Source organism: Parasteatoda tepidariorum, chromosome 7 (genome assembly GCF_982258835.1).
Source record: "Parasteatoda tepidariorum strain Cologne lab strain chromosome 7, Ptep-v5.0, whole genome shotgun sequence".
Classification (NCBI taxonomy): domain Eukaryota; kingdom Metazoa; phylum Arthropoda; class Arachnida; order Araneae; family Theridiidae; genus Parasteatoda; species Parasteatoda tepidariorum.
In genome coordinates, this window is record NC_141761.1 from 101,263,019 (window position 1) to 101,283,246 (window position 20,228).

The following is a 20,228-nucleotide window of genomic DNA, read 5'->3' on the forward strand; positions in this document are numbered from 1 at the left end:
AAAAAATATCTATAGTTGATTTATAGAGAAAATTACATTGTCAACTTTCATCATAATTAACAACACTTAAACTCGAAAAAAAGTTGTTCGCAAGTATAACACTAGTTTTCATTGCACGCATTTCAATTATAAATTTGGAGTTTAATTAAAAAGAAAACTATAACTTTAAACGATTAATAAATTATAAAATGATTTTATTAAAATTTAAATCAATTCAGTAAAAATAATATTTCATTTATCTATTTAATTATAATTTTTTTTTAACTAAGAAATTGAAAATAAAAAACACTTCTGAGAAAACTCCAAACAAGTCAATACAATCAATGTATCAGAATACGTCATCAGGTCAATGCCCTTCACAGTCATAAAATTTCAAAATTAAATTCCAGCTTAGAAGTTCAGATTAAAATTATTACTAAATATTGCAAAGAGAATTTTGTGTTTTAATATTTGAGTTACATGATCTTATGAAAACACTAAAACAATGAAAAAAATTGTAATAAAATAGTGAAAACAATTCTATTCCTTGTTTATAAACGCAACGCAAAAGCGATTTGGCGACAGAGCAGGTTTGACTTAAAAGTTTCCGCCAAGAATGCCAAGCGGTGCCGAAACCGTGAGCATTTCCGTGGGTGCGGGCGGAGCGAGATAAGAATAAACTCATAACTTACAATAATAGTTTTAGAGCTGCGATGGCTCAGGGGATAGAGAGTTCGCCTTCCGATGAGGGGCACCGGGTTCCAATCCCGGCGATGGCTGGTAGATACGAATTCCGCGTCCGGCTTGCACCGCCGCAGTGCTAACGTGAAATATCCTCAGTGGTAGGCGGATGATGGGTTAGAGTCCCCTTGCCGTCAGGCTTACCGTGGCAGGTTCTCGTGGTCTATCTCTCTATGTAACGTAAATGCGGGTTAGTTCCATCAAAAAGTCCTCCACGAGAGCAAACCAGGAGTTTCCTTGATTTCCTTAATCCAGGAGTTTCCTTGTCTTCTCGATTGGGTTCAAAATTACAAGGCTATAGAATTGAACATCAGTAGTCGTAAACCTAAAAATTGAGTCGGCTGTTCAACGACGGTTATAAAAAATAAAATAAAAAAATACTTGTTTTAATAATTTTAACTTATTAACTTATTATTTTTTTCAAATTATACTCCATCTGATATTTTTTTACAAATAAATTATAGTTTATACTTAAATATCGGTGGTAAATGAATGCCCTAAAAAACTAAGCAGAAGTTCAAAACATGAAAATTTACAATATCTGGCAAAATCAAGAATCAGCTTTTTAACAAAAAGAAGGGGGGAGAAGCATATTTTTTGCTGCGGCCCCTTTATCCGTGACAACAGCTAATTTTTGAACTCTACAATATAATCCACTCCCTCCCTTGATGGCCTTACCACCCAACCTTAAATTCCACGAATTGCATATTCGTTTTGAAGATGAAATGGTCGGAATGGAGCTTTAATCCATTCCAATTTATATCCAAGGGAATTTTGACAGTTGGGAAATGTGTATTCAGCTGATCGAATCCCAAGTTCAGGTGGTTTCGGCGGACCTAAATCATTGTACGTCACGTGTTGTGTGCTGCATCAAAATTGGCTTTGACACACATGTTTATATCACTGGAATCACGAAGAGGGTATTAATAACACAGCGCTGTTTGGGTAATGCTAAATCCGTATGTCTGAGACGCGTGAATGTAAATTTACTCTTTTGGATAAAAAGTTATTTTAGAAATATTTATGAATAATAAGTCTCGTTGGCGTTAAGCAATGGGAAAGTGTCTTGAGAGCACAGCCACAACCCGCCTGATTTCTAAATTAAAAAGACGTTGAAAAATATAGTTCATTAAATATATTTTTTTTTAATTACCGTCGTTGAACATCCGACCCAATTTTGGGTTTACGACTACTAATGTTCAACTCCGTAGCCTTGTAATTTTGAACCCAATCCAGAAGACAAGGAAACTCCTAGATCAGTACCTCAGAGGAGACCGTATCTGTTATGGGAACATAGAAGATTTTTGGGCCAGGCAGATTTAACGTGCTTCAGTCACCATTTACTACGAATTACGTGGGATCGAACCCACGCCCTCTTAGGCATGGGCCCAGTGCCCTACCAACCAGGCTATCCCGGCTCAAAATATTTTTTTTTAACCATTATTGCTGTAGTTTCAAAGGTAATAATCGGTTTATAGTAGTCAGTATTAGAAGGGGAAAAGAACGTTATTACACAAGCGCGCTAGCTTAATTGATTTTTCTGTTTTAGAATGTGACCTTAGTTCTTATAAAAAAAACATTTTATTCGGATTTCGTTTTGAAATGTATATTGATTAAACAATACCTTAGCGCCTTATAAAGAATACTTAAAACTCTATCTGCTATTTTTTAAAAACAAATTTAAGTATTAAGTATGTACTTACATTGAAAAAAAATGTCATCCAAACTACTAGATTATAGTAAAATGTTCCTTGTTTTCCTTGTTGTCCTCCATAGGAACATCAAAAAGCTCAGTAATGATTTTTGATAATTTTGGTAAGCTTAGTGTGATGATTTTGGTAAAATTAACAGTAAAATACGATTTTGTAATCCGTGATGAAAATTTTAAAATTTTATCATGATTCCTCAGAGAGAGATAGAAAGCATTTATTCGATTAAATTTACTTTTCAGTTTTATATATTTTACTAAATGTGTGGCGAAAAAAACGATAATTTTGAAAACCAGAATTTCTGATAAACTTTTACCCTATTATTAGCGCAAAAATTAACAAATAAATGTTTTAAATGCCGTATAATTTAGTTTTATTGAGCGGAATTACGTTTTTTTTTTTTTTTTTTTTTTTTTTTACTTTTACAGGACATTTCGCTATCGTTAATTTTGCAAGAATTTTTGTTTCCGTGTATCAAAGTTGATCTTAATGATTAAGTAAAATCTTATAAAATCAGTTTAGTCAATTTTAACAGACTTCACCATATCATTCTTTTGTCTGCCATTAGAATCTCGTGAAAAAATCTTTATTTAAACACTATTGATGTACGTTAAGTAAATCTTTTACTATGCATAAAATTATCTTTGTCAATTAAAACAAAACAAAAATTAAATAAATACAAATAAAATTCCAATCTTGCAAGAATATAGATATTTAAAAATCTAAAAACTATTTTTAGACTTGGGAAAATCATCTTTACTTTAACACTATTTAAGCATTAAAAAAATTTTTTAATATCATTCAAATCGTTTTTTTTTTTAATAAAAATAAACGTTAAATTTTAGAGACTCTAAAATTAGATAATATAGCAGTTTTAAGCAACCATCTAAAATAACCATATTGTTTTAAATTTCTGAGAAAAAAATCGGTGAAAGTTGTTGAAGTTATCAAGTACTTTTTATTTAAATTTTTATAAAATTAATTCTTTTTTTTTTCTCACCTTCTAATGAAAAGTGTTGCACTGTTCTCATTATCATCTATTACTAAAAGTACATTTTTAAAAAAATGAGAAAAATCTATCTAAAATCTAACATAATATTTAAGATAGTGATTGATAAGGCGGTCTTTTAAAATATTGAGTTGGCAAAGTTCTACCTCACTTCTTTTTTTTTCTTTTTTTAAAAATAATAAATAAATAAGAAATAAGTTTCAAGTGCATAAGCACTTTATTTTGTTTGCCTGTTTTTTTTCTTTTTTTTCCTTGTCTTTTGACGTAAATTTTTGTCCAAAAGCTAGCTTAATCGCTCTTCGTCCACCCATCTGGACTACCAGGTGCACCTTTGAGATAAAAATTATGATTTTTTTTTTAAAGCTTGGTATACCAACAACGTGCAACACTTTCAACCATGACACTCCTTTTATGCTCAGCACAAATGTCACGAGCAGCTTTTGCAGCCTTAGATTCTTCATTTAAATTAAAAAGATGAAGGGGTCAAAACTGCTAATTATTCTCAATTTGGCATTCCATTTTAACGGTCTCAAACGTAACAAAATTTAACTCGAACAGAAATACAAAACATAGATCTCAGTGGAATAAAATATCTTTTTTCAAATGATATAAAGCGTTATTCAAAAAAAATCTTTAATTAAATGCAAAATGTTAAAAAATGAAGGAGAAAAAACTGCAGGAGTTTAGTTGCTAGCCCATTAGCTTCGAAATCTTCGATCATTATAAAATATTCTAACACAACAGTCATAAAATCACAGCAAATGTAAATTCCATTAAATTATTTAGTGAAATACAATAAAACTGAAGCACCTTTCTCAATAAAACTCCCCTCAAAAAAATTTTTTTTCCATGCTCTTTACGCAATTTAGTTCAGGAAAAAAAAAGTTACTTCACATTCAAAAATGGAATAATATAAAATATGATTTATAGGTAAGGAAAATTAAATCCAGCTATCTGCCGTCAAGGTGCTGTTATTTTCTCATAACAAAACCTTTTTCGCCAAAAAGAAAAGACCAAATAAAACTTGATTTAATGTCTTTTCTGCGCAAAGCAGATAACTGCCCAATTTTGTGAAGCCACAGAAGGTAAACAATCAGTAATTTAGCATACAGATAGCACCTCCGAAACAAAAGTCGAGGTTTTGAGATATTTTATGATTCACGGCAGAAACGTCAAAAGCAGGCTAAATAATGACGTTCAAAAAACGTGTGGACGCGAGATGGGGGTGGAGAGGACAGAGAAAACATTCCTCCTTCCAAAAATGTCTTTTTCCTTCATTTTTCAAGCAGCTGAGCAAAGAATGAGAATGTTAGAGATAGGAATTAAAATCTGCAGGGAGCATGACTTTTGAATCTCGATTTGTTTTCATTTTTGGCGATACCACAAGGAACTATTACCTTGACGGGGGATTATGATCCCTGGATTTTCGAGTTTTGTTATTTTACGTCAAAGGATTTAATTTCACTCTTGACTGCATCTTATGTTTAAAGAAAAATCTGTGTCCCATAGAATTTGTAAGTAATTTCTTTTAAAAAATATTTATCACTATTATTTTTACATATACATAGTGATAATTCGTACATGTTTCATTATTATTTTGAATATTATGGTTTTATTAATATCATTTTGAATATTATTTTTAGAACAATATTATTTTGAATGTTGTTATAATATTGGTATTATTATTTTGAAGATTTTTACATTGGCATTAGCATTACTTTTTAAAAAAAACTTATGACTACTAAGCACTAATTTTTATGTATTTATAATAGTGATAATTGTTACATGTTTCAATATTATTTTGAATGTTATAGTTATATTAATATCATTTTGAAACTTATTTTTTTACCAATATTATGCTGAACATTTCTATTATATTATCAGGAATATTATTACTTTATTGATATTTCAGGTAATATTATTGTTTTTATATTAATCTAATTTTGAATATTGTTCTTGTTTTAGTACTATTATTTTGAAGATTTTATTATTAAGATTAGCATTATTTTTTTTTAAAAATTTATGACTACTAAACACTACTTTTTACATATTTATAATAGTGATAATTGCTACGTGTTTCATTATTTTTAATATTATAGTTATGTTAATATTATTTTTATGCCAATATTATTTTGAATATTGCTTTACATTATGGTGAATATTTTATTACATTAATATTATTTTTGATAATATTATTGTTATTACCTTAGTGTAATTTAGAATATTGCTATTATATTGGTATTCTTATTTAAAGATTTTATTATTGGAATATTAAAATTATTAGAAAAATATTATTATTATTATAATATTATGATATTGTACTAATAATAGTATATTAATTTTTTGCATTTTAGATTTCATTATTATTATTATTTTGAAAATCTTCTAATGTATATAATTCTCTTACGTGGCTCCCAAATTTTGGCTGTATTTCTTTTCCGCCGGTGGCAACGTTTGCTTTGTTTTGTTTACGTTACTATTTCTCTTACACTGCGAATCGACCAATGATTGCAGCTAGAAATGTCACATGCCAAATCTAGTTGAGGTGGCTCAACATATAGCGCTTTTAAAAACGGAAACTGAAATAACCAGAGAACATCAGCTGCTGCAATCTCATACTATTAAGCTAGGCAGAAGTGAGTAGTCTTTGTCGATAGATCTCTATTTTAGTATTTTGTCGAAAGCTCTTTTTTTCACGAATTTATATATTACGAATTTATTTGATGATTTTTTATTTATATCACGAATTATACTATAGCACATTTCTAATAGGTTTAACGAATTAAATGTCATTTATTTGAATTCAAATTTATTTTATTGACTTAGTATTTACTAAAAAGATGTAATTTTTTTTTTAAAAAAAAGTATTTATATGGATTTGAATGATTGTTTTGAATTCTTAGGATTTTGTGCATTTGCAATGTACCAAAGTTAGTAGCGAGTGAAGCGAGCTTGATATGCGAAGCAAACCATATAAGATTGCGTAGCAATTTTCGGCGGTTGCCGAGCGTGAGCGAGCAGGTGGTGCAGACCACTAGTTAACACTATTGTTGTAAAATTATTCATAGCCCAAAATAACTTAACATATGATCAATCTTGTTTATTTTTATCGTAAAAGATTTCTTATGCTTGCAGGAATTCAATAGTTTTTTTATGCTATTTAGAAAGTTTTTTTTTAATGTATTTTCTGCTTTTGAAAAATTATTTAAAATGCTGCGTAATTATTAAACTGGATTCTTATACAAAATCGAAAAATAGCTTTGCAATATTTAATAAAGCTACAAAAGCAAAATTTTGTTGTTGTTGTTTTTTATATTCAGAAAGTTTTTCCTACTTAAATCAAATTGATAACTTAAAATCATCCAAACGAAATGTCAATATTTAGATAAGTAAAACTTATTTACTTTAAAATTAATAATTTTTAATTAATAAATGTTATTAATAATAATTATTAATTATTATTATTATTAATTTTGTATTTTCTCGCTAATTCAAAGGTTTATAATTTAGTTTTGATAATATTACTTTTTCTTTTTTTTAAACTGATTGTATTGCTTTTATGTTTAAATTATAAAAAATTTTATTGTAAATTAATAAATAGAAAATAACATAATTTTAAATAAAAATACAGTAATCTAAATTATTGTTAATTTAATGAATATAAAATAAAAAGAAAACAATCGCACAGCAACCAGTTACCAGCTAAAGGCTTCATGAAAGTTATTAAGACTCCACAATTTCGATAACAACAGCGTGACAATGACAGAGTGGAAAGCATTGCGCATCTGCCGCCTTTAATCCGCCTAAGTGAACAAGAACTTGAACCCATTGATCTGAAATTAATTTAATTGAATGCTTTCATTTACAGAGTTTGCACTTTGAAGTAAGTTAGGATTTGAATTTCTTCTCAATTTGCTGATTAAAAATCATTCTATTTTTATTATTCTACACCTATTCCATTCAATCAATGTTATAAAATTTAAAACAATGGTCGATGGTGATTCGTACTACTACAGTCACGTGACTTGGTCTCCCGTGCCTTCCTATCATTCCGTTTATCTTAGAATATAATTGAATGTATTTTTTAAAGGCGTCGTAAAAGGTTTTGATAAGGTCTAATAAATCTTATTGCGCATTAACTCTCTATTAAGTCTTCAAATATGAATCATCTTTTCAAGGATAACCGCTATATTTTTGGAGTAACTGGAGCTGGGATGTGACTGCTGCTTCAATCGCTCCAAACAAATTCGATCCATCTTCGCACCTCCTTTACAACTATTTTCGTAGAAAACAGTTCAAATTCATTTTAAGTCTGCGCTCCAACCTGTTTCATTAATTAATTAGCATGTGTCACCGCCTCCCCAAACACTTCAGATTGAGTCATAGAACGAACAGATCCGATCATTAGATCAAAAGTTATTCAAAGTGGTACACGTTTTTTTTTTTTTTTTTTTTTTAAACTTTTGTTTTTGTTTGTTTATATATATATATATATATATGTAATACAAAAATTAAATACTTTTGTAGTAATAAAAGCATTAAAACTTCATTCCTTTTCATTAAATATCTTTAGTAAAGGATAAGGGTAGAAATTCTATTTTGGGAATTCAAGGCTAAAAACATGCCAATGAATAATAATTAGATTAATACTTCAAAAGAGAAGTTATTTTAAGATCTTTCACTTCCATATAAGGAAAGATTAAACGATTTGCTTTGAGTAATAAATAAATTGATGAAGCGTAAGAATACAGAAAAAGCATATGACTGGGACCTCTTCACACTGTTTAATCATCCTATAAAATGCAGAGCGCTAAATTTTGCGTGGCTTTTTGATGTTTATCTTGCTAATATAAAATCCGTCAGCTTAGACGGGATATCTGTTCCCCCTCTCCCGCTTTGGAGAGGGGTTAAACTGCTATTTCGCCATCGCAACTTAATAAAAGAAGATGATGCACAATCTGGACTCTTCAATCATGTTGCTCTCAATACTAATTTACTAAAAAATCATTAGAAGCCTCGCAGGATGTTTGCTTTGTGCAGGAAACCCCTTAAAAGAAAATTTTTGTGCGATACTATTGCGAACTTGGCCTAACGTGACCGCTACCTCGTCGAGAAGGATTCCTCACCCACCCGGGAGAAAAATTGCTTCATCGGTGAATTTACGGTACCAGAATGCTTCGCTTGGAGACAGATCGTTCGATTTTGCCTGAGACTGTGACAGCCATGAAAACGTTTGTGTTTACAATGCCTGTTAGTGCCCTCAGAAACAATGAAGTGTGCGATTAGTGTTTTAAAAAGTCCTAATCAAGTGTGCGAAAGTCCTAATTAAGATGTTGTGAAAAAAAAAGAAAGAAAAAATTGTGTTGTGAGTCGGCACCGAGTGATAAAAAAAAAAAAAAAAAAAGTTGTGAAATCAAAACATATGTGCGCGTTTTTTATTCGAAAAATTAGAGGAGCTTTTGCTCCTATGGAAAATTCCTTTATAGGAAAAAGATTTTTTTTTTTTCCTCCTTCGAAGTGTGATAAAAGTGCTTATTTTTTTTTATTACAAAGATAAATCCCGTGCATATCTGCATTTTTTTTTCCTTTCTCCTTCATAATAATATGAAGTGCATTCTTGTGTTTATATTGTTTTTTTTTATTTTTATGATATATAGTTTAATTATTATGATATAGTGCATTTATACTGCTTTTAAAATGTTTTTAAAAGAAATAGATGTGGTTCAAACGTCAATTAAAGTAACAAAGGCAAACAAAATTAAGTTATTATTTAAACTTTTATTTCCAAATGATTTGTCTAGATTAAACCGTAACAAAATTCTTAATTTTTCAGAATTTTCTTTTGAAACTAACACTAATGAATTTGCAAACAAACTAAAAGAAATTTGTGATACTTTTAATTTTTCGGATTTAATCAAAATTTCAGATATTCTAAATATTTCCAGTGAAGGAAATAAGGAGGAAATTGCCAAGCATATTTTAAATTGTTTATGTGATTTTAATCACTTAAAAAATTCGATAGTAATTGAAAATCCCTCCGAAGATGAGGAGGAAGCTACTCAGTTTAAAAGTAAACAAACTCAAACTGATTTTGAACCACATTTACCAACTAAAACTTGTGTAAATCAATTTACACAAGTTAATTTAAATTCTATATGTACAAAAATTAGTGTTGATGAAGATATGGTGTCCGATAGTCAAAATTCTAGTAATAATATAAATAGGGAAAATGAAACAAAATTAGTAGTTAGTTTTTCAGATATTGAAGCAGTTACCCCTATGTTTAATGGAAACCGCTTTGATAACATAAATTCTTGGTTTGAAAATTTTGAAACTCATGCTAATTTATTTAAATTGTCTGATATGCAAAAGTTTTTATTTGCAAAAAGATGCATGAAAGGTAACGCATTAACTTTAATTAGAAGTGAAACTCAGTTAAATTCATATGAAAAATTAAAAAATCTTTTGCTTGAAGAATTTGGACTTAGTTGCAATAGTGCAGAAGTACATGCAATGTTGCAAAAAAGAAAACAAAGATATAATGAAACTCTTCAAGAATATTTCCTAAAAATGAGAGAAATAGCTACTCAAAGTGATATTGATGACTTAGCTCTAATCACTTATATAATTCAAGGAATACCAGACCAAACAAATAATAAAACAGTTCTTTATGGAGCCAGTAATCTTTTTGAATTTAAACAAAAACTTAAACTTTATGAAAAAATTAAAAGTGACTTAGATAAATATAAATTTCAAGCTAATAAGGGACCATATGTTAGGAAGTTAGAAAACCCGAAATATGACATTAAGTGCTTTAAGTGTAATGCACCAGGACGTAAAGCCCCGGCTTGTCCTAAAAATAAAAATGTAACCCCGAATGTGACAAAACCCAAAATACATCATACTACACAGGAGAACCCATTGAATCAATGTAAATATTGCTCAAAGAAAGGACTTTTGAATCAATTTCACATGGGCTCTTCGTGTGTAAACAACCCTAGTAATGTGGTTGATGTGAACGTTCAAAATATGACAAGTAATCAATAGCAATTACTAATATCCGGATATATAGTTGAAAATGAGTACGAAAATGGATATATAGTTGAAAATGAGTACGAAAATGGATATATAGTAGAAAATAGGTACCTAAATGGATATAAAGTGAAAAATGAATACGTAAAGGGACGTCCAAAACAAAATAAAAATGAAAAAGTAAAAGAGATATTATTGAATGTTGATACCGGGTCAACATTAAATGTAATACCAAAAGATTTGGTGTTAAAATTGAATATTCCTATTAAAAAATGTAAGGAATTAAAGGAAACTAAAGGACAACTAAACATTTACATTTCTAAAGGAAACTAACGGGGTTACATTTCTAAAGGAAACTAAAGGACCAAACGAAAGGACAACTAACACTTAACAAAATTTGTGAGTTTCCCCTTAAATTAGGCAAAATTGTTAAGTCAGTTAAGTTTTTTGTAATTGATACTGATTTACCATATGCTTTACTTGGGTTGCAGGCTTGCAAAGAGTTTTGTTTGTTTATTAATTGTGTCGGGCCAGTTGTTACTCAATTTGGTAAGAGATTGATCACCTCTGCTAATTCTAACAATGACAACTTATCTTTGCACATTAGACAGCACAATTCTCAAAATGTTAAGGGTAAAAATGTTGAAAAAATAAAAGTTGAAGATGTTTCAGTAAAAGTAAACATTGAAAAAAATAATGTAAAGGGTAACAAAAATAAAAGGAAAAGGACAAATAGGAAAAAGAAAAAATGTCCAAAAATTTCAAATGATTCGAAGATAGATCTAGGTAATGGGTGCACACATTATCAGGTTAATATCGACGAAAAAATAAAAAATGAAAGCAAAATAGAAAATGTGGACTTAAAAGAAATTTTAGAAAGTTATGATGATATTTTTGCAAAACATAAACACGACGTAGGAGAAATTAGAATGGAACCGCAAAGAGTCAGGTTAACCTCAGATTTACCTATATCTCTAAGGCCGTACAAAACATCCCCAAAACAACAACAAGAAATTGATTTACAAATAGAGGAATTGTTAAAAAATAACATTATAAAAGAAAGTTCATCCCCTTATGCTGCCCCAGTAACTTTAGTTTTTAAAAAAGATGAAAATAAAAAGAGTCGTTTATGTATTGACTATCGAAAACTAAATCAAATTACAAAAACAGATTCTGAACCTCTACCTTTAATACAAACTTTAATAGAAAAATTGTCTAATAGTAGTTATTATTCTAAAATAGATTTATCACAGGGATATCATCATGTTCGTATTCATCCTGATGACACTGAGAAATTAGCATTCGCTACTCACAATGGTCTATTTGAATACTTAAGATTACCTTTTGGCTGGAAGAATGCCCCGAGCATTTTTCAACGTACAGTTCGTAGAATTTTAAATAAACATAAAATTAAATTTGCTACAAACTACTTTGATGATGTCATTATATTTTCTAATTCTTATGATGAACATTTAACCCATCTTAAAAAGATTTTTGATATTTGTAAACAGGAAAACTTAAAATTAAAACTTTCAAAATGTTCATTTTTGCAAAAACAAATAGAATTTTTAGGATATGAAATTAAAAATGGAATTGTATCACCCGATAACCATAATATCGAAGTGATTAAAAAATTAGTGCCCCCTAAAAATGTAAAATCATTACAAAGATTTCTCGGATCAATAAATGTTTACAATAAATTTATTGATAATTATGCGAGTATTCGACATCCTTTAAATAATTTGTTAAAGAAAGATGTAAAATGGGTGTGGTCAGAAAAATGTCAACAATCTTTTGAACTTTTAAAAAATGCTATTATTTGTAAACCAATTTTGAAAATTTTTAACCCTAATCATGAATGTCATCTTTTTGTTGATGCATCATTAGTTGGAATTGGATGTGTGCTAAAACAGACAGATGAATGTGGTGTATTACATCCTGTAGCTTTTCATTCTCGTTCATTAAGGGACTATGAAAAAAACTATGCAATTACAGAACTTGAATGTCTTGCTATTGTCGATTCTCTAAATAAATTCCATCATTACCTTTTTGGACAAAAATTCACCATACATACTGACCATGCTGCTTTAGTTTGGCTAAAAAATGTTAAAAATTTAAAAGGTAGATTATTTAGATGGTCATTATTGTTAAGTATGTATGAATATGACATTAAATACACAAAAGGCTCTGCTAATTTTGAAGCAGATTGGCTTTCGAGAGATGCAACACATTCAATTGTCCAAAGTAATAGTAAAAATAATAATGTTCATGTTTCACATTTATTGAATTTGAGTGAAATAGTGGAAGCTCAAAGGAAAGATAACTTACAAGGTAAATTTGTTGATATCAATAATGTTTTGTGTGTACGTAAGAAAAATTTTACTAAAATAGTTGTTCCATTTTCGTTAAGATTAAGACTTCTGCAAAATGCTCATGATAAGTTTAATCATCCAGGAGTTCAGAAAATGATTAAATTAATAACCCCTGTTTATTATTGGAACAACATAACTTCAGATATAACAAAATTTTGTAAACATTGTCATACGTGCCAATTAAATAAAAAACCGCGACAAAAAAGATTTGGATTATTACAATCCTTAATCAGTCTTTTGACTTACTAGCAATAGATAGTGTTGGTGGATTGAATTACTATAATTCAACAAAGAAATATTTAACTTTAATTATTGACCACCTTACACGCTACATGTGGGCTTTTGCATCAAAATCCATTAGCTCAGAAACTTACACAAATTTTTCGCATCAAATTTTTCAAAATCAAATCCCTAAATCCTTGTTAAGTGATCGAAACGCTGCTTTTACTTCTTCTCATTTTAAAAAGTTTTTGAAACATAATAAAATTCAACAATTATTGACAACTGCACATCATCCGCAGTCTAATGGCAAGGTTGAACGCCTTGGTCAAACAATAATTACGCGTTTAAAATGTAAAATTAATGAAAAACCTACTAAAACTCCCTGGCCTGTTTTGTTAAAAGATATAGTTAATACTTATAACTTAACTCCCCATTCTGTAACAAAATTTCCACCTGCATACCTGATGCATGGTAGACTCCCCTACGAAAATCCCTTAAATGAAAAAGTCTATCCACCTGTTGAAGAAGCTAAGAAAATAGCAATTCAAAGAACTAGAGAATATCATGAAAGAAATAAAATTTATTATGATTCTAGATTTTTAGATATAGACTTTAAAAATGATGAATTAGTTCTGTTTGAAGAATTTACTTATCCTAATACGAGGAAGTTGTCACCTCCTTTTAGTGGACCGTATAAAATTCTTCAAAAAATTTCAGAAGTTAATTACAAAATAAATAAAAAGAATAATTTAAGTAAACAAAATTTTGAAATAGTACATATTTCAAAGCTTAGGAAATATCACAGCCCACAAATGTTAAAATTAAATCATGAATAGTCACCAACAGAAATTTTTTTACTTTCTTCAAGGGAAGAAGTAATCCCTATATTTTTGAGAGATCCGAATCGCGTGGTGTGGAGATGTTTACCTCAGCATCAGTTAGGAGTGAGGGCGAAGTAACTTGAACTTTTTTTCTTTCTCAACACTGAGAAAAAACTTTCTAAACTATTTTTGTTTTATCCAGTATGGATCTCTCAATTACACAGTGCTTCATAAAATTCTGTTTTCTTCCATTTTAACGGGGAATACAGAATTTCATCAAGTAAAAAACCCCGTTAACCATACAGAATCTTAAATTCTGATTAAATGACACTTAGTTGTCCATCTCTTTCACATAAAAATTGTGAATATTTTTTTTTTAATCATACAGAATCTTAAATTCTGATTAAATGACAATTGTTGTCCAGGTCGTTTTGCATAAAAATTTTGTATATTTTTGTGTGAAAAATTTTGAAAAGTTTTTTAGAATAGTTATATTAAATGTTTAAATTTTTCTTTCTGTTTAGTTCACTAAATAGATAAATTGTATTATTATGTTTTTATTGTTGTTGCTGTAAATAATTTTTTTCACATATTGGAAAAAGGTTATTTATAGTAGGAAAGAGGACAGTCATATCAACATTAAGTTTATGTATTCATAGTATTCTAAAGTTTTTTTTTGGCTTACCAAAATTTTTTTTTGGGGGGGATGTAATACAAAAATTAAATACTTTTGTATTAATAAAAGCATTAAAACTTCATTCCTTTTCATTAAATATCTTTAGTAAAGGATAAGGGTAGAAATTCTATTTTGGGAATTCAAGGCTAAAAACATGCCAATGAATAATAATTAGATTAATACTTCAAAAGAGAAGTTATTTTAAGATCTTTCACTTCCATATAAGGAAAGATTAAACGATTTGCTTTGAGTAATAAATAAATTGATGAAGCGTAAGAATACAGAAAAAGCATATGACTGGGACCTCTTCACACTGTTTAATCATCCTATAAAATGCAGAGCGCTAAATTTTGCGTGGCTTTTTGATGTTTATCTTGCTAATATAAAATCCGTCAGCTTAGACGGGATATCTGTTCCCCCTCTCCCGCTTTGGAGAGGGGTTAAACTGCTATTTCGCCATCGCAACTTAATAAAAGAAGATGATGCACAATCTGGACTCTTCAATCATGTTGCTCTCAATACTAATTTACTAAAAAATCATTAAAAATCATCAATTCATATATATATATATATATATATATATATATTGTATATATATATATATATATATTGTATATATATATATATATACACACACACACAGTTGGACTTCCATTTTGCGAATTTCTCTATTTTGCGATTTTTTTCGAGGAACCAAGAACATTTTAGCAATTTCTTCGTAAAATAATTTCCAAATAGCGAAGCGAATTTTCTACTTAACGAAATTTTCTTTGAAATCCACTTTCCCATATTTCAGAAAATTTCAGACTTGTTAACTCATTTTATGGAGGAAATGACCTTGAGTTGATTTTCGAATCCAAACTTTTAAAGAAAGCAGTAAACTCCCTTTTCGTTTGCATTTCAAACGAAAAACTCAGACAAAATTAAGGGATTTTATCAGTATTAATTAAAATTAAGAACACACGTGGTAATGTATGTTTAAAATTAGTTTCATAAAAAATGCAGCTATAATTTATACAGAAATTTGACTTTTTTAGTGAAAAATGTATGTAGCACTATAGTATAGCACAATGTTTTGCTTTACGGACTTGTGTCTAAAATGGATTGGATACAGATTTCTTTTAAGGTAAAAACTGAAGGAAAAAAAATCGTAGATACTAGTTAACAAGATGAAGGTACATCAATTGCTAGTTTAATTATGTCTAGAATTTAGAAATTTAAAACCTGTTTTGTGTTGTTTAAGTATTTCAAAAGGTGATTTTCTATTTAACGAATTTTCCATATAACGAACTCTTTTATCGGGATTTAGCGACTTCGTTAAATGGAGGTCCGACTGTATATATATATATATATATATTTTTTTTCCGACAGATTGAAAGATAATTCTGAAAAAACGATTTCATAAGTTTCTGAAACTTTTTCACAGCTAAGTACAAAAGTACATTTCATCAGGTGGATGTTACTTTGATATGTGTTATTAGATCAATTCTGGGGTCGGGATAGCCTGATTGGTAGAACGTTGGGCTAATGTTCGTGAGAACGTGAGTTCGAACCCCGCCGGCCGATGATTCCCCGTGTATTAAATGGTGACTGGTGCTCGTTAAATCTGTCGGAGTCACGAAGTCTTCCAAGTTCTCATAACAAATTAATACCATTAGGGGTACTTGGGGACCAATTTGAGATTGATCGTTCTCTGGTTCAGATCAAAATTATGATCTGGGGATGAATGGGTTCTCCTTGTAAAACGGGCAGTGACGTATGCATAGCTGAAGGCGAATTCTCGGCAAAAGTTGGCGCTACTGAAAAAGCAAAATACGCACCCTCTGACTTAAAAATTAGCTAGGCTACAAGTAGACTTGCTGATATTGGCAAAAGGCATAAGTAGGGCCGGGATAGCCTGGTGAGTACTGCGAGGCCGGGATAGCCTGGTTTGTTTAAAAATCCCTTGCCTTCTGGCTAACCATGGGAGGTTTTCGTGATTTTCTTGTCCATGTAACCCAAATGCATATTTGTTCCATCAAAAAGTCCTCCACGAGGGCTAGTTTGTCCCATTTCTTGATCCATGAGTTCCATTGTCTTCTGGATTAGGTTCAAAATTGCAAGGCCTTGGAGTTGAACATTGATAGTCGTAAACCCAGAATTGGGTCTGCTGTTCAACGACGGTTATTTAAAAAAATCCATAAGTAACAACTACAACAGATCAGTTCTAGAAATTATGTCCCGCATCTTCTCAAACAATGCTAATGACATTTCAGAAGCCATTAGCTTTGTTACATAGCTTCGTTTTGTGTGCGTCATCTTACACCGTCTTTTGTTAAAACACATTTTAAAGGATAGCTTTATTTAGATCATCATAGATTTGTTTTGCTTATTTTATTAAGATCTAGAACAAATCTTACTGATATTTACAATGTCATTAAGAATTTTGGTTTCAACAAAAATGTGAGGTATTCTTAAAATTCAGCTATAAAGTTTTTATGTCCTTGAACAAAATGTGTTCATACAGTTTTGATGGAATTGTAGTTGTAATAATTTTGAAAAATTTCCCCTAAAATGTAAGAAAACCTATAACTTCTAAGGATTTATATTAAGCTATAAAAATGTAATTAAATTTTATTTTAAAGCATTCTAGAATTTTTACAGTTACATTTTGAGCTCATTATTTCGTTTAGGAATATATTACTATAAAAATATATATAGGAATTATTTAACATCAAAATTAGGTGTATAAAAACATCCACCAGCTAGAAAGTATAAATCTCAATTTTAAGTGCACTTTTAAAAAGTAAAGTACTAATGTTTTCCTATTAAAATGTATGAATTCGAATAGAAACAATTCTCAGTAAAAGCATGAACAAAGTAAAAGTATTAAGTTTTTGTTACCTTCATTCTTATGTACCTATTTGGGCACTAATTTTATAGATTACAAATAATATTTTTTTTTTTGTCTTGTTTATAACGCAAAATGTTTAGAGATATGTAGTAAGTATTCATAATAGTTTAACGCTTGTTATTAGATAAAAAAAGGGATTAAAACTAAAAATTTTTGCCGAGACAATTACTTTTGAAAACAAATTATTTTTTATTAAAACACAAAAGATGTTCTTAGTAGAGTTTCGGAACTAATATAATCTTCATAAGCACAAAAGCCCTTTGCGTGTCGTATCCAAAAATGGCTTAGTCTCCTTAATCTATTTCTACGAATAACTTGTGATATTTGTGGTTGGCTATAGAATTAAGTTCCAATTATGATGAAAATACTGAATAACTACCAAAAATTTATTTAAAATGACATTTTGCGCAATATACAATTGCTGTTGAAAATTAAATTTCTTTTTAGCAATAAAAATAATAATGCCTTTTCTTCAGTGGCACTACAGCCCTAGATGGGCCCTGCTCTTCTCCAGAAGTATTTTCGTTTCTCCGTTTGGCACCTGGCTGTTTCCAGAATGTCCATCTCCTTTTTTAGACAGGAAATATCATACCTAAGGCAAGGACTGCCCCTATAATACCAATAAATATAAGGAAAAAAAAGGAAAGAAACAAAAATAGATTTCAGCGGGAAAATTTTTTGGTAGAATTTTGGGTTTGAATATGGTGCATTGAAGCAAATTACATTTGAGATATTAGTTTTTATATGAAACATACTAAAATAGTGTTTCCTAAAGTAACAAATTTGATTCTTCATATAATTCAATCTAATTCACATAATTCAATTAAAGGTATTTGTTAAGGAAAATCCAAGAACTAAGCAAAACATGCAATGAAGTACATAAAGATATTTAATTTATCAATCTAATATTTATTTTAGAATTTGTTTATTTATTACTTCGTGAGACACAACCTCCAATATATAGGGAAAAATTTGATTTCATTTTATCACTTCAAAAATAATATTTTACATTATTTTCATACCTTTACAAAGAGATTGCCTATGTAAAAGCATAATTGGGTTTAATTTCGTTCTTCGGAATTTTTAATTACAATAAAGAAATTTGGAAAAGAAATTGGAAATGGAAATCGGGTTCGGAAATTTGGAGTTGAAATAAATTTCGTTCAAGTAAAATTTGAGCAGGGCTCATAAATATCTTTTTATTCGCGTCTAGTGGAATTCGTTCCATGACCAAAATGTGAAAAAATACATTGTTAAAGTATCTTATATTATGTAAAAAAAATGAATGTGTAATTTATATACTTAACGTAATGATTAAAAAAAATTAATGAATGCCAATTTTGTTTAATTGGCTGAATATTTTTATAAAAAAATTTTTATCCTCTTTAGTGAGTTTAATTTCTTCTACTTCAAATTTCAAAGCAAAAATAACACTTTTAGAACTCAGATCTTAGAGGTTTAATAAACAAAATTAATATCTTTATCATTTTCTCAACATTTTGCTGTTTTAACTTTCATCACTGTTACTCTTAAAAGCTTAAAATCTTTTATTTATTCATGATTCTGTTCTTAAATGGTTGCATATCGTTATCGTTTTCTAATGCTAAACCTCATTAAATTCTAATTCACGTGGAATCATTTTTAGACCATTATCGCTTGCACTTACTAATATTGTAGAGAATAAACTGGATTTTTCAACGAAGTTAGTTAGTTATTTAAATAAAAAGAAAACATCGTTTTTAGTTCAAGGATGTCTCGCTCTTAAAGTTTAGAAGTAAATTTGTTGAAAATAATACATTAAATTCCTGATAAAGCACAATTTTTAATACTTATTTGCCATAGTGCTTTGTTCAAATATGTTTTGAAGCGTAACTGATATTTTTACTGCATTCAAATTTCAGCTCTTTAAGAAATACAAAGAAGAAAAAAAGAATTTCGAAAAAAAATAAGAAGAATGGAAAAAGGAAAAAAAAAAGATAAAAAGCCCTCCCATAAATTCCCAATAGCATGTTAGTGACCTCGTACTCAACAATTGTCTATTCATTTTGAAGTATGACGTCATTGCCTTCTTATACCTTTTTTCAGAAAAATCGTAGATTTTATTCTTATTTTGGCATTATGTTTCTTTTCGGTCTTTCCGTTTCTTGGAAAACGGTTCGTAAATAGATAGTGAAAAAAGCAGAACTAATTTATGAAGCTTAACAATATTTATACTTCAAAATACTAATTATTAGTGTTAAGTATAATTTTCGTAAACAGTCAACTTAATACTAACAGTCATAAAGATTTGGTTTGTTGCCAATAAAAAAACTAGGAAATTCCGACTTGTATCAAAAACTTTAATTATTTTATTTATTCATTTTTTTTTAAATAATGGCTTAGTTTTTAGTAAATGTATAGTATAATTTTATGTAATTATATAAAAGTATTAAATAAAATTTTTAAAAATATAAAAAATTCATTTTTTGAAACAGTTTAAAGATATCGAAGTGCCGCCCGGTTGAAATTTAAAATTTATTGATCTATGAAGTCTTTAGAGCACGCGCATTAAGAGTAGTAAATTGCTATTTAAATGATAAAAAAAAATATTTTCAAAGTCTGACGAATTATTATCGCGATCTATCACAACAAAAATGAAGTTAAAATCATCAGAACTAGTTTTTTCGCGAAATCGAACTGAAAATTTGAGAAAGAAGATAAGATGTGATCATTACGAAAGCCTTTCAGTTTCATATAATAAATAAAACGGTATTTTTTATATTAAATATTAGCTC

The 20,228-nt window shown here is 29.1% G+C and overlaps 2 protein-coding genes across 5 annotated transcripts in view; both read left to right on the forward strand.

The window, feature by feature from the left end:
• Window positions 1-20,228, forward strand: part of LOC107445477 (uncharacterized) — a 156,435-nt gene that overhangs the window by 41,022 nt on the left and 95,185 nt on the right. Inside the window, exon 1 of one of the 4 annotated variants that reach the window (XM_071183070.2) lies at window positions 4,714-4,952. The exons of the other annotated variants lie outside the window; for them this stretch is intronic. The gene's annotated coding sequence lies outside the window, so the exon portion shown is untranslated. Of the gene's footprint in view, window positions 1-4,713; window positions 4,953-20,228 lie in introns of those variants that run through there. 4 annotated transcript variants of the gene reach the window in all.
• Window positions 9,054-10,703, forward strand: LOC147807350 (uncharacterized). The gene is made up of 2 exons (XM_087168364.1): window positions 9,054-10,520; window positions 10,581-10,703. Exon 1 carries the CDS (start codon window positions 9,136-9,138, stop codon window positions 10,483-10,485), a length of 1,350 nt encoding a protein of 449 aa, XP_087024490.1. The 5' UTR covers window positions 9,054-9,135; the 3' UTR covers window positions 10,486-10,520; window positions 10,581-10,703.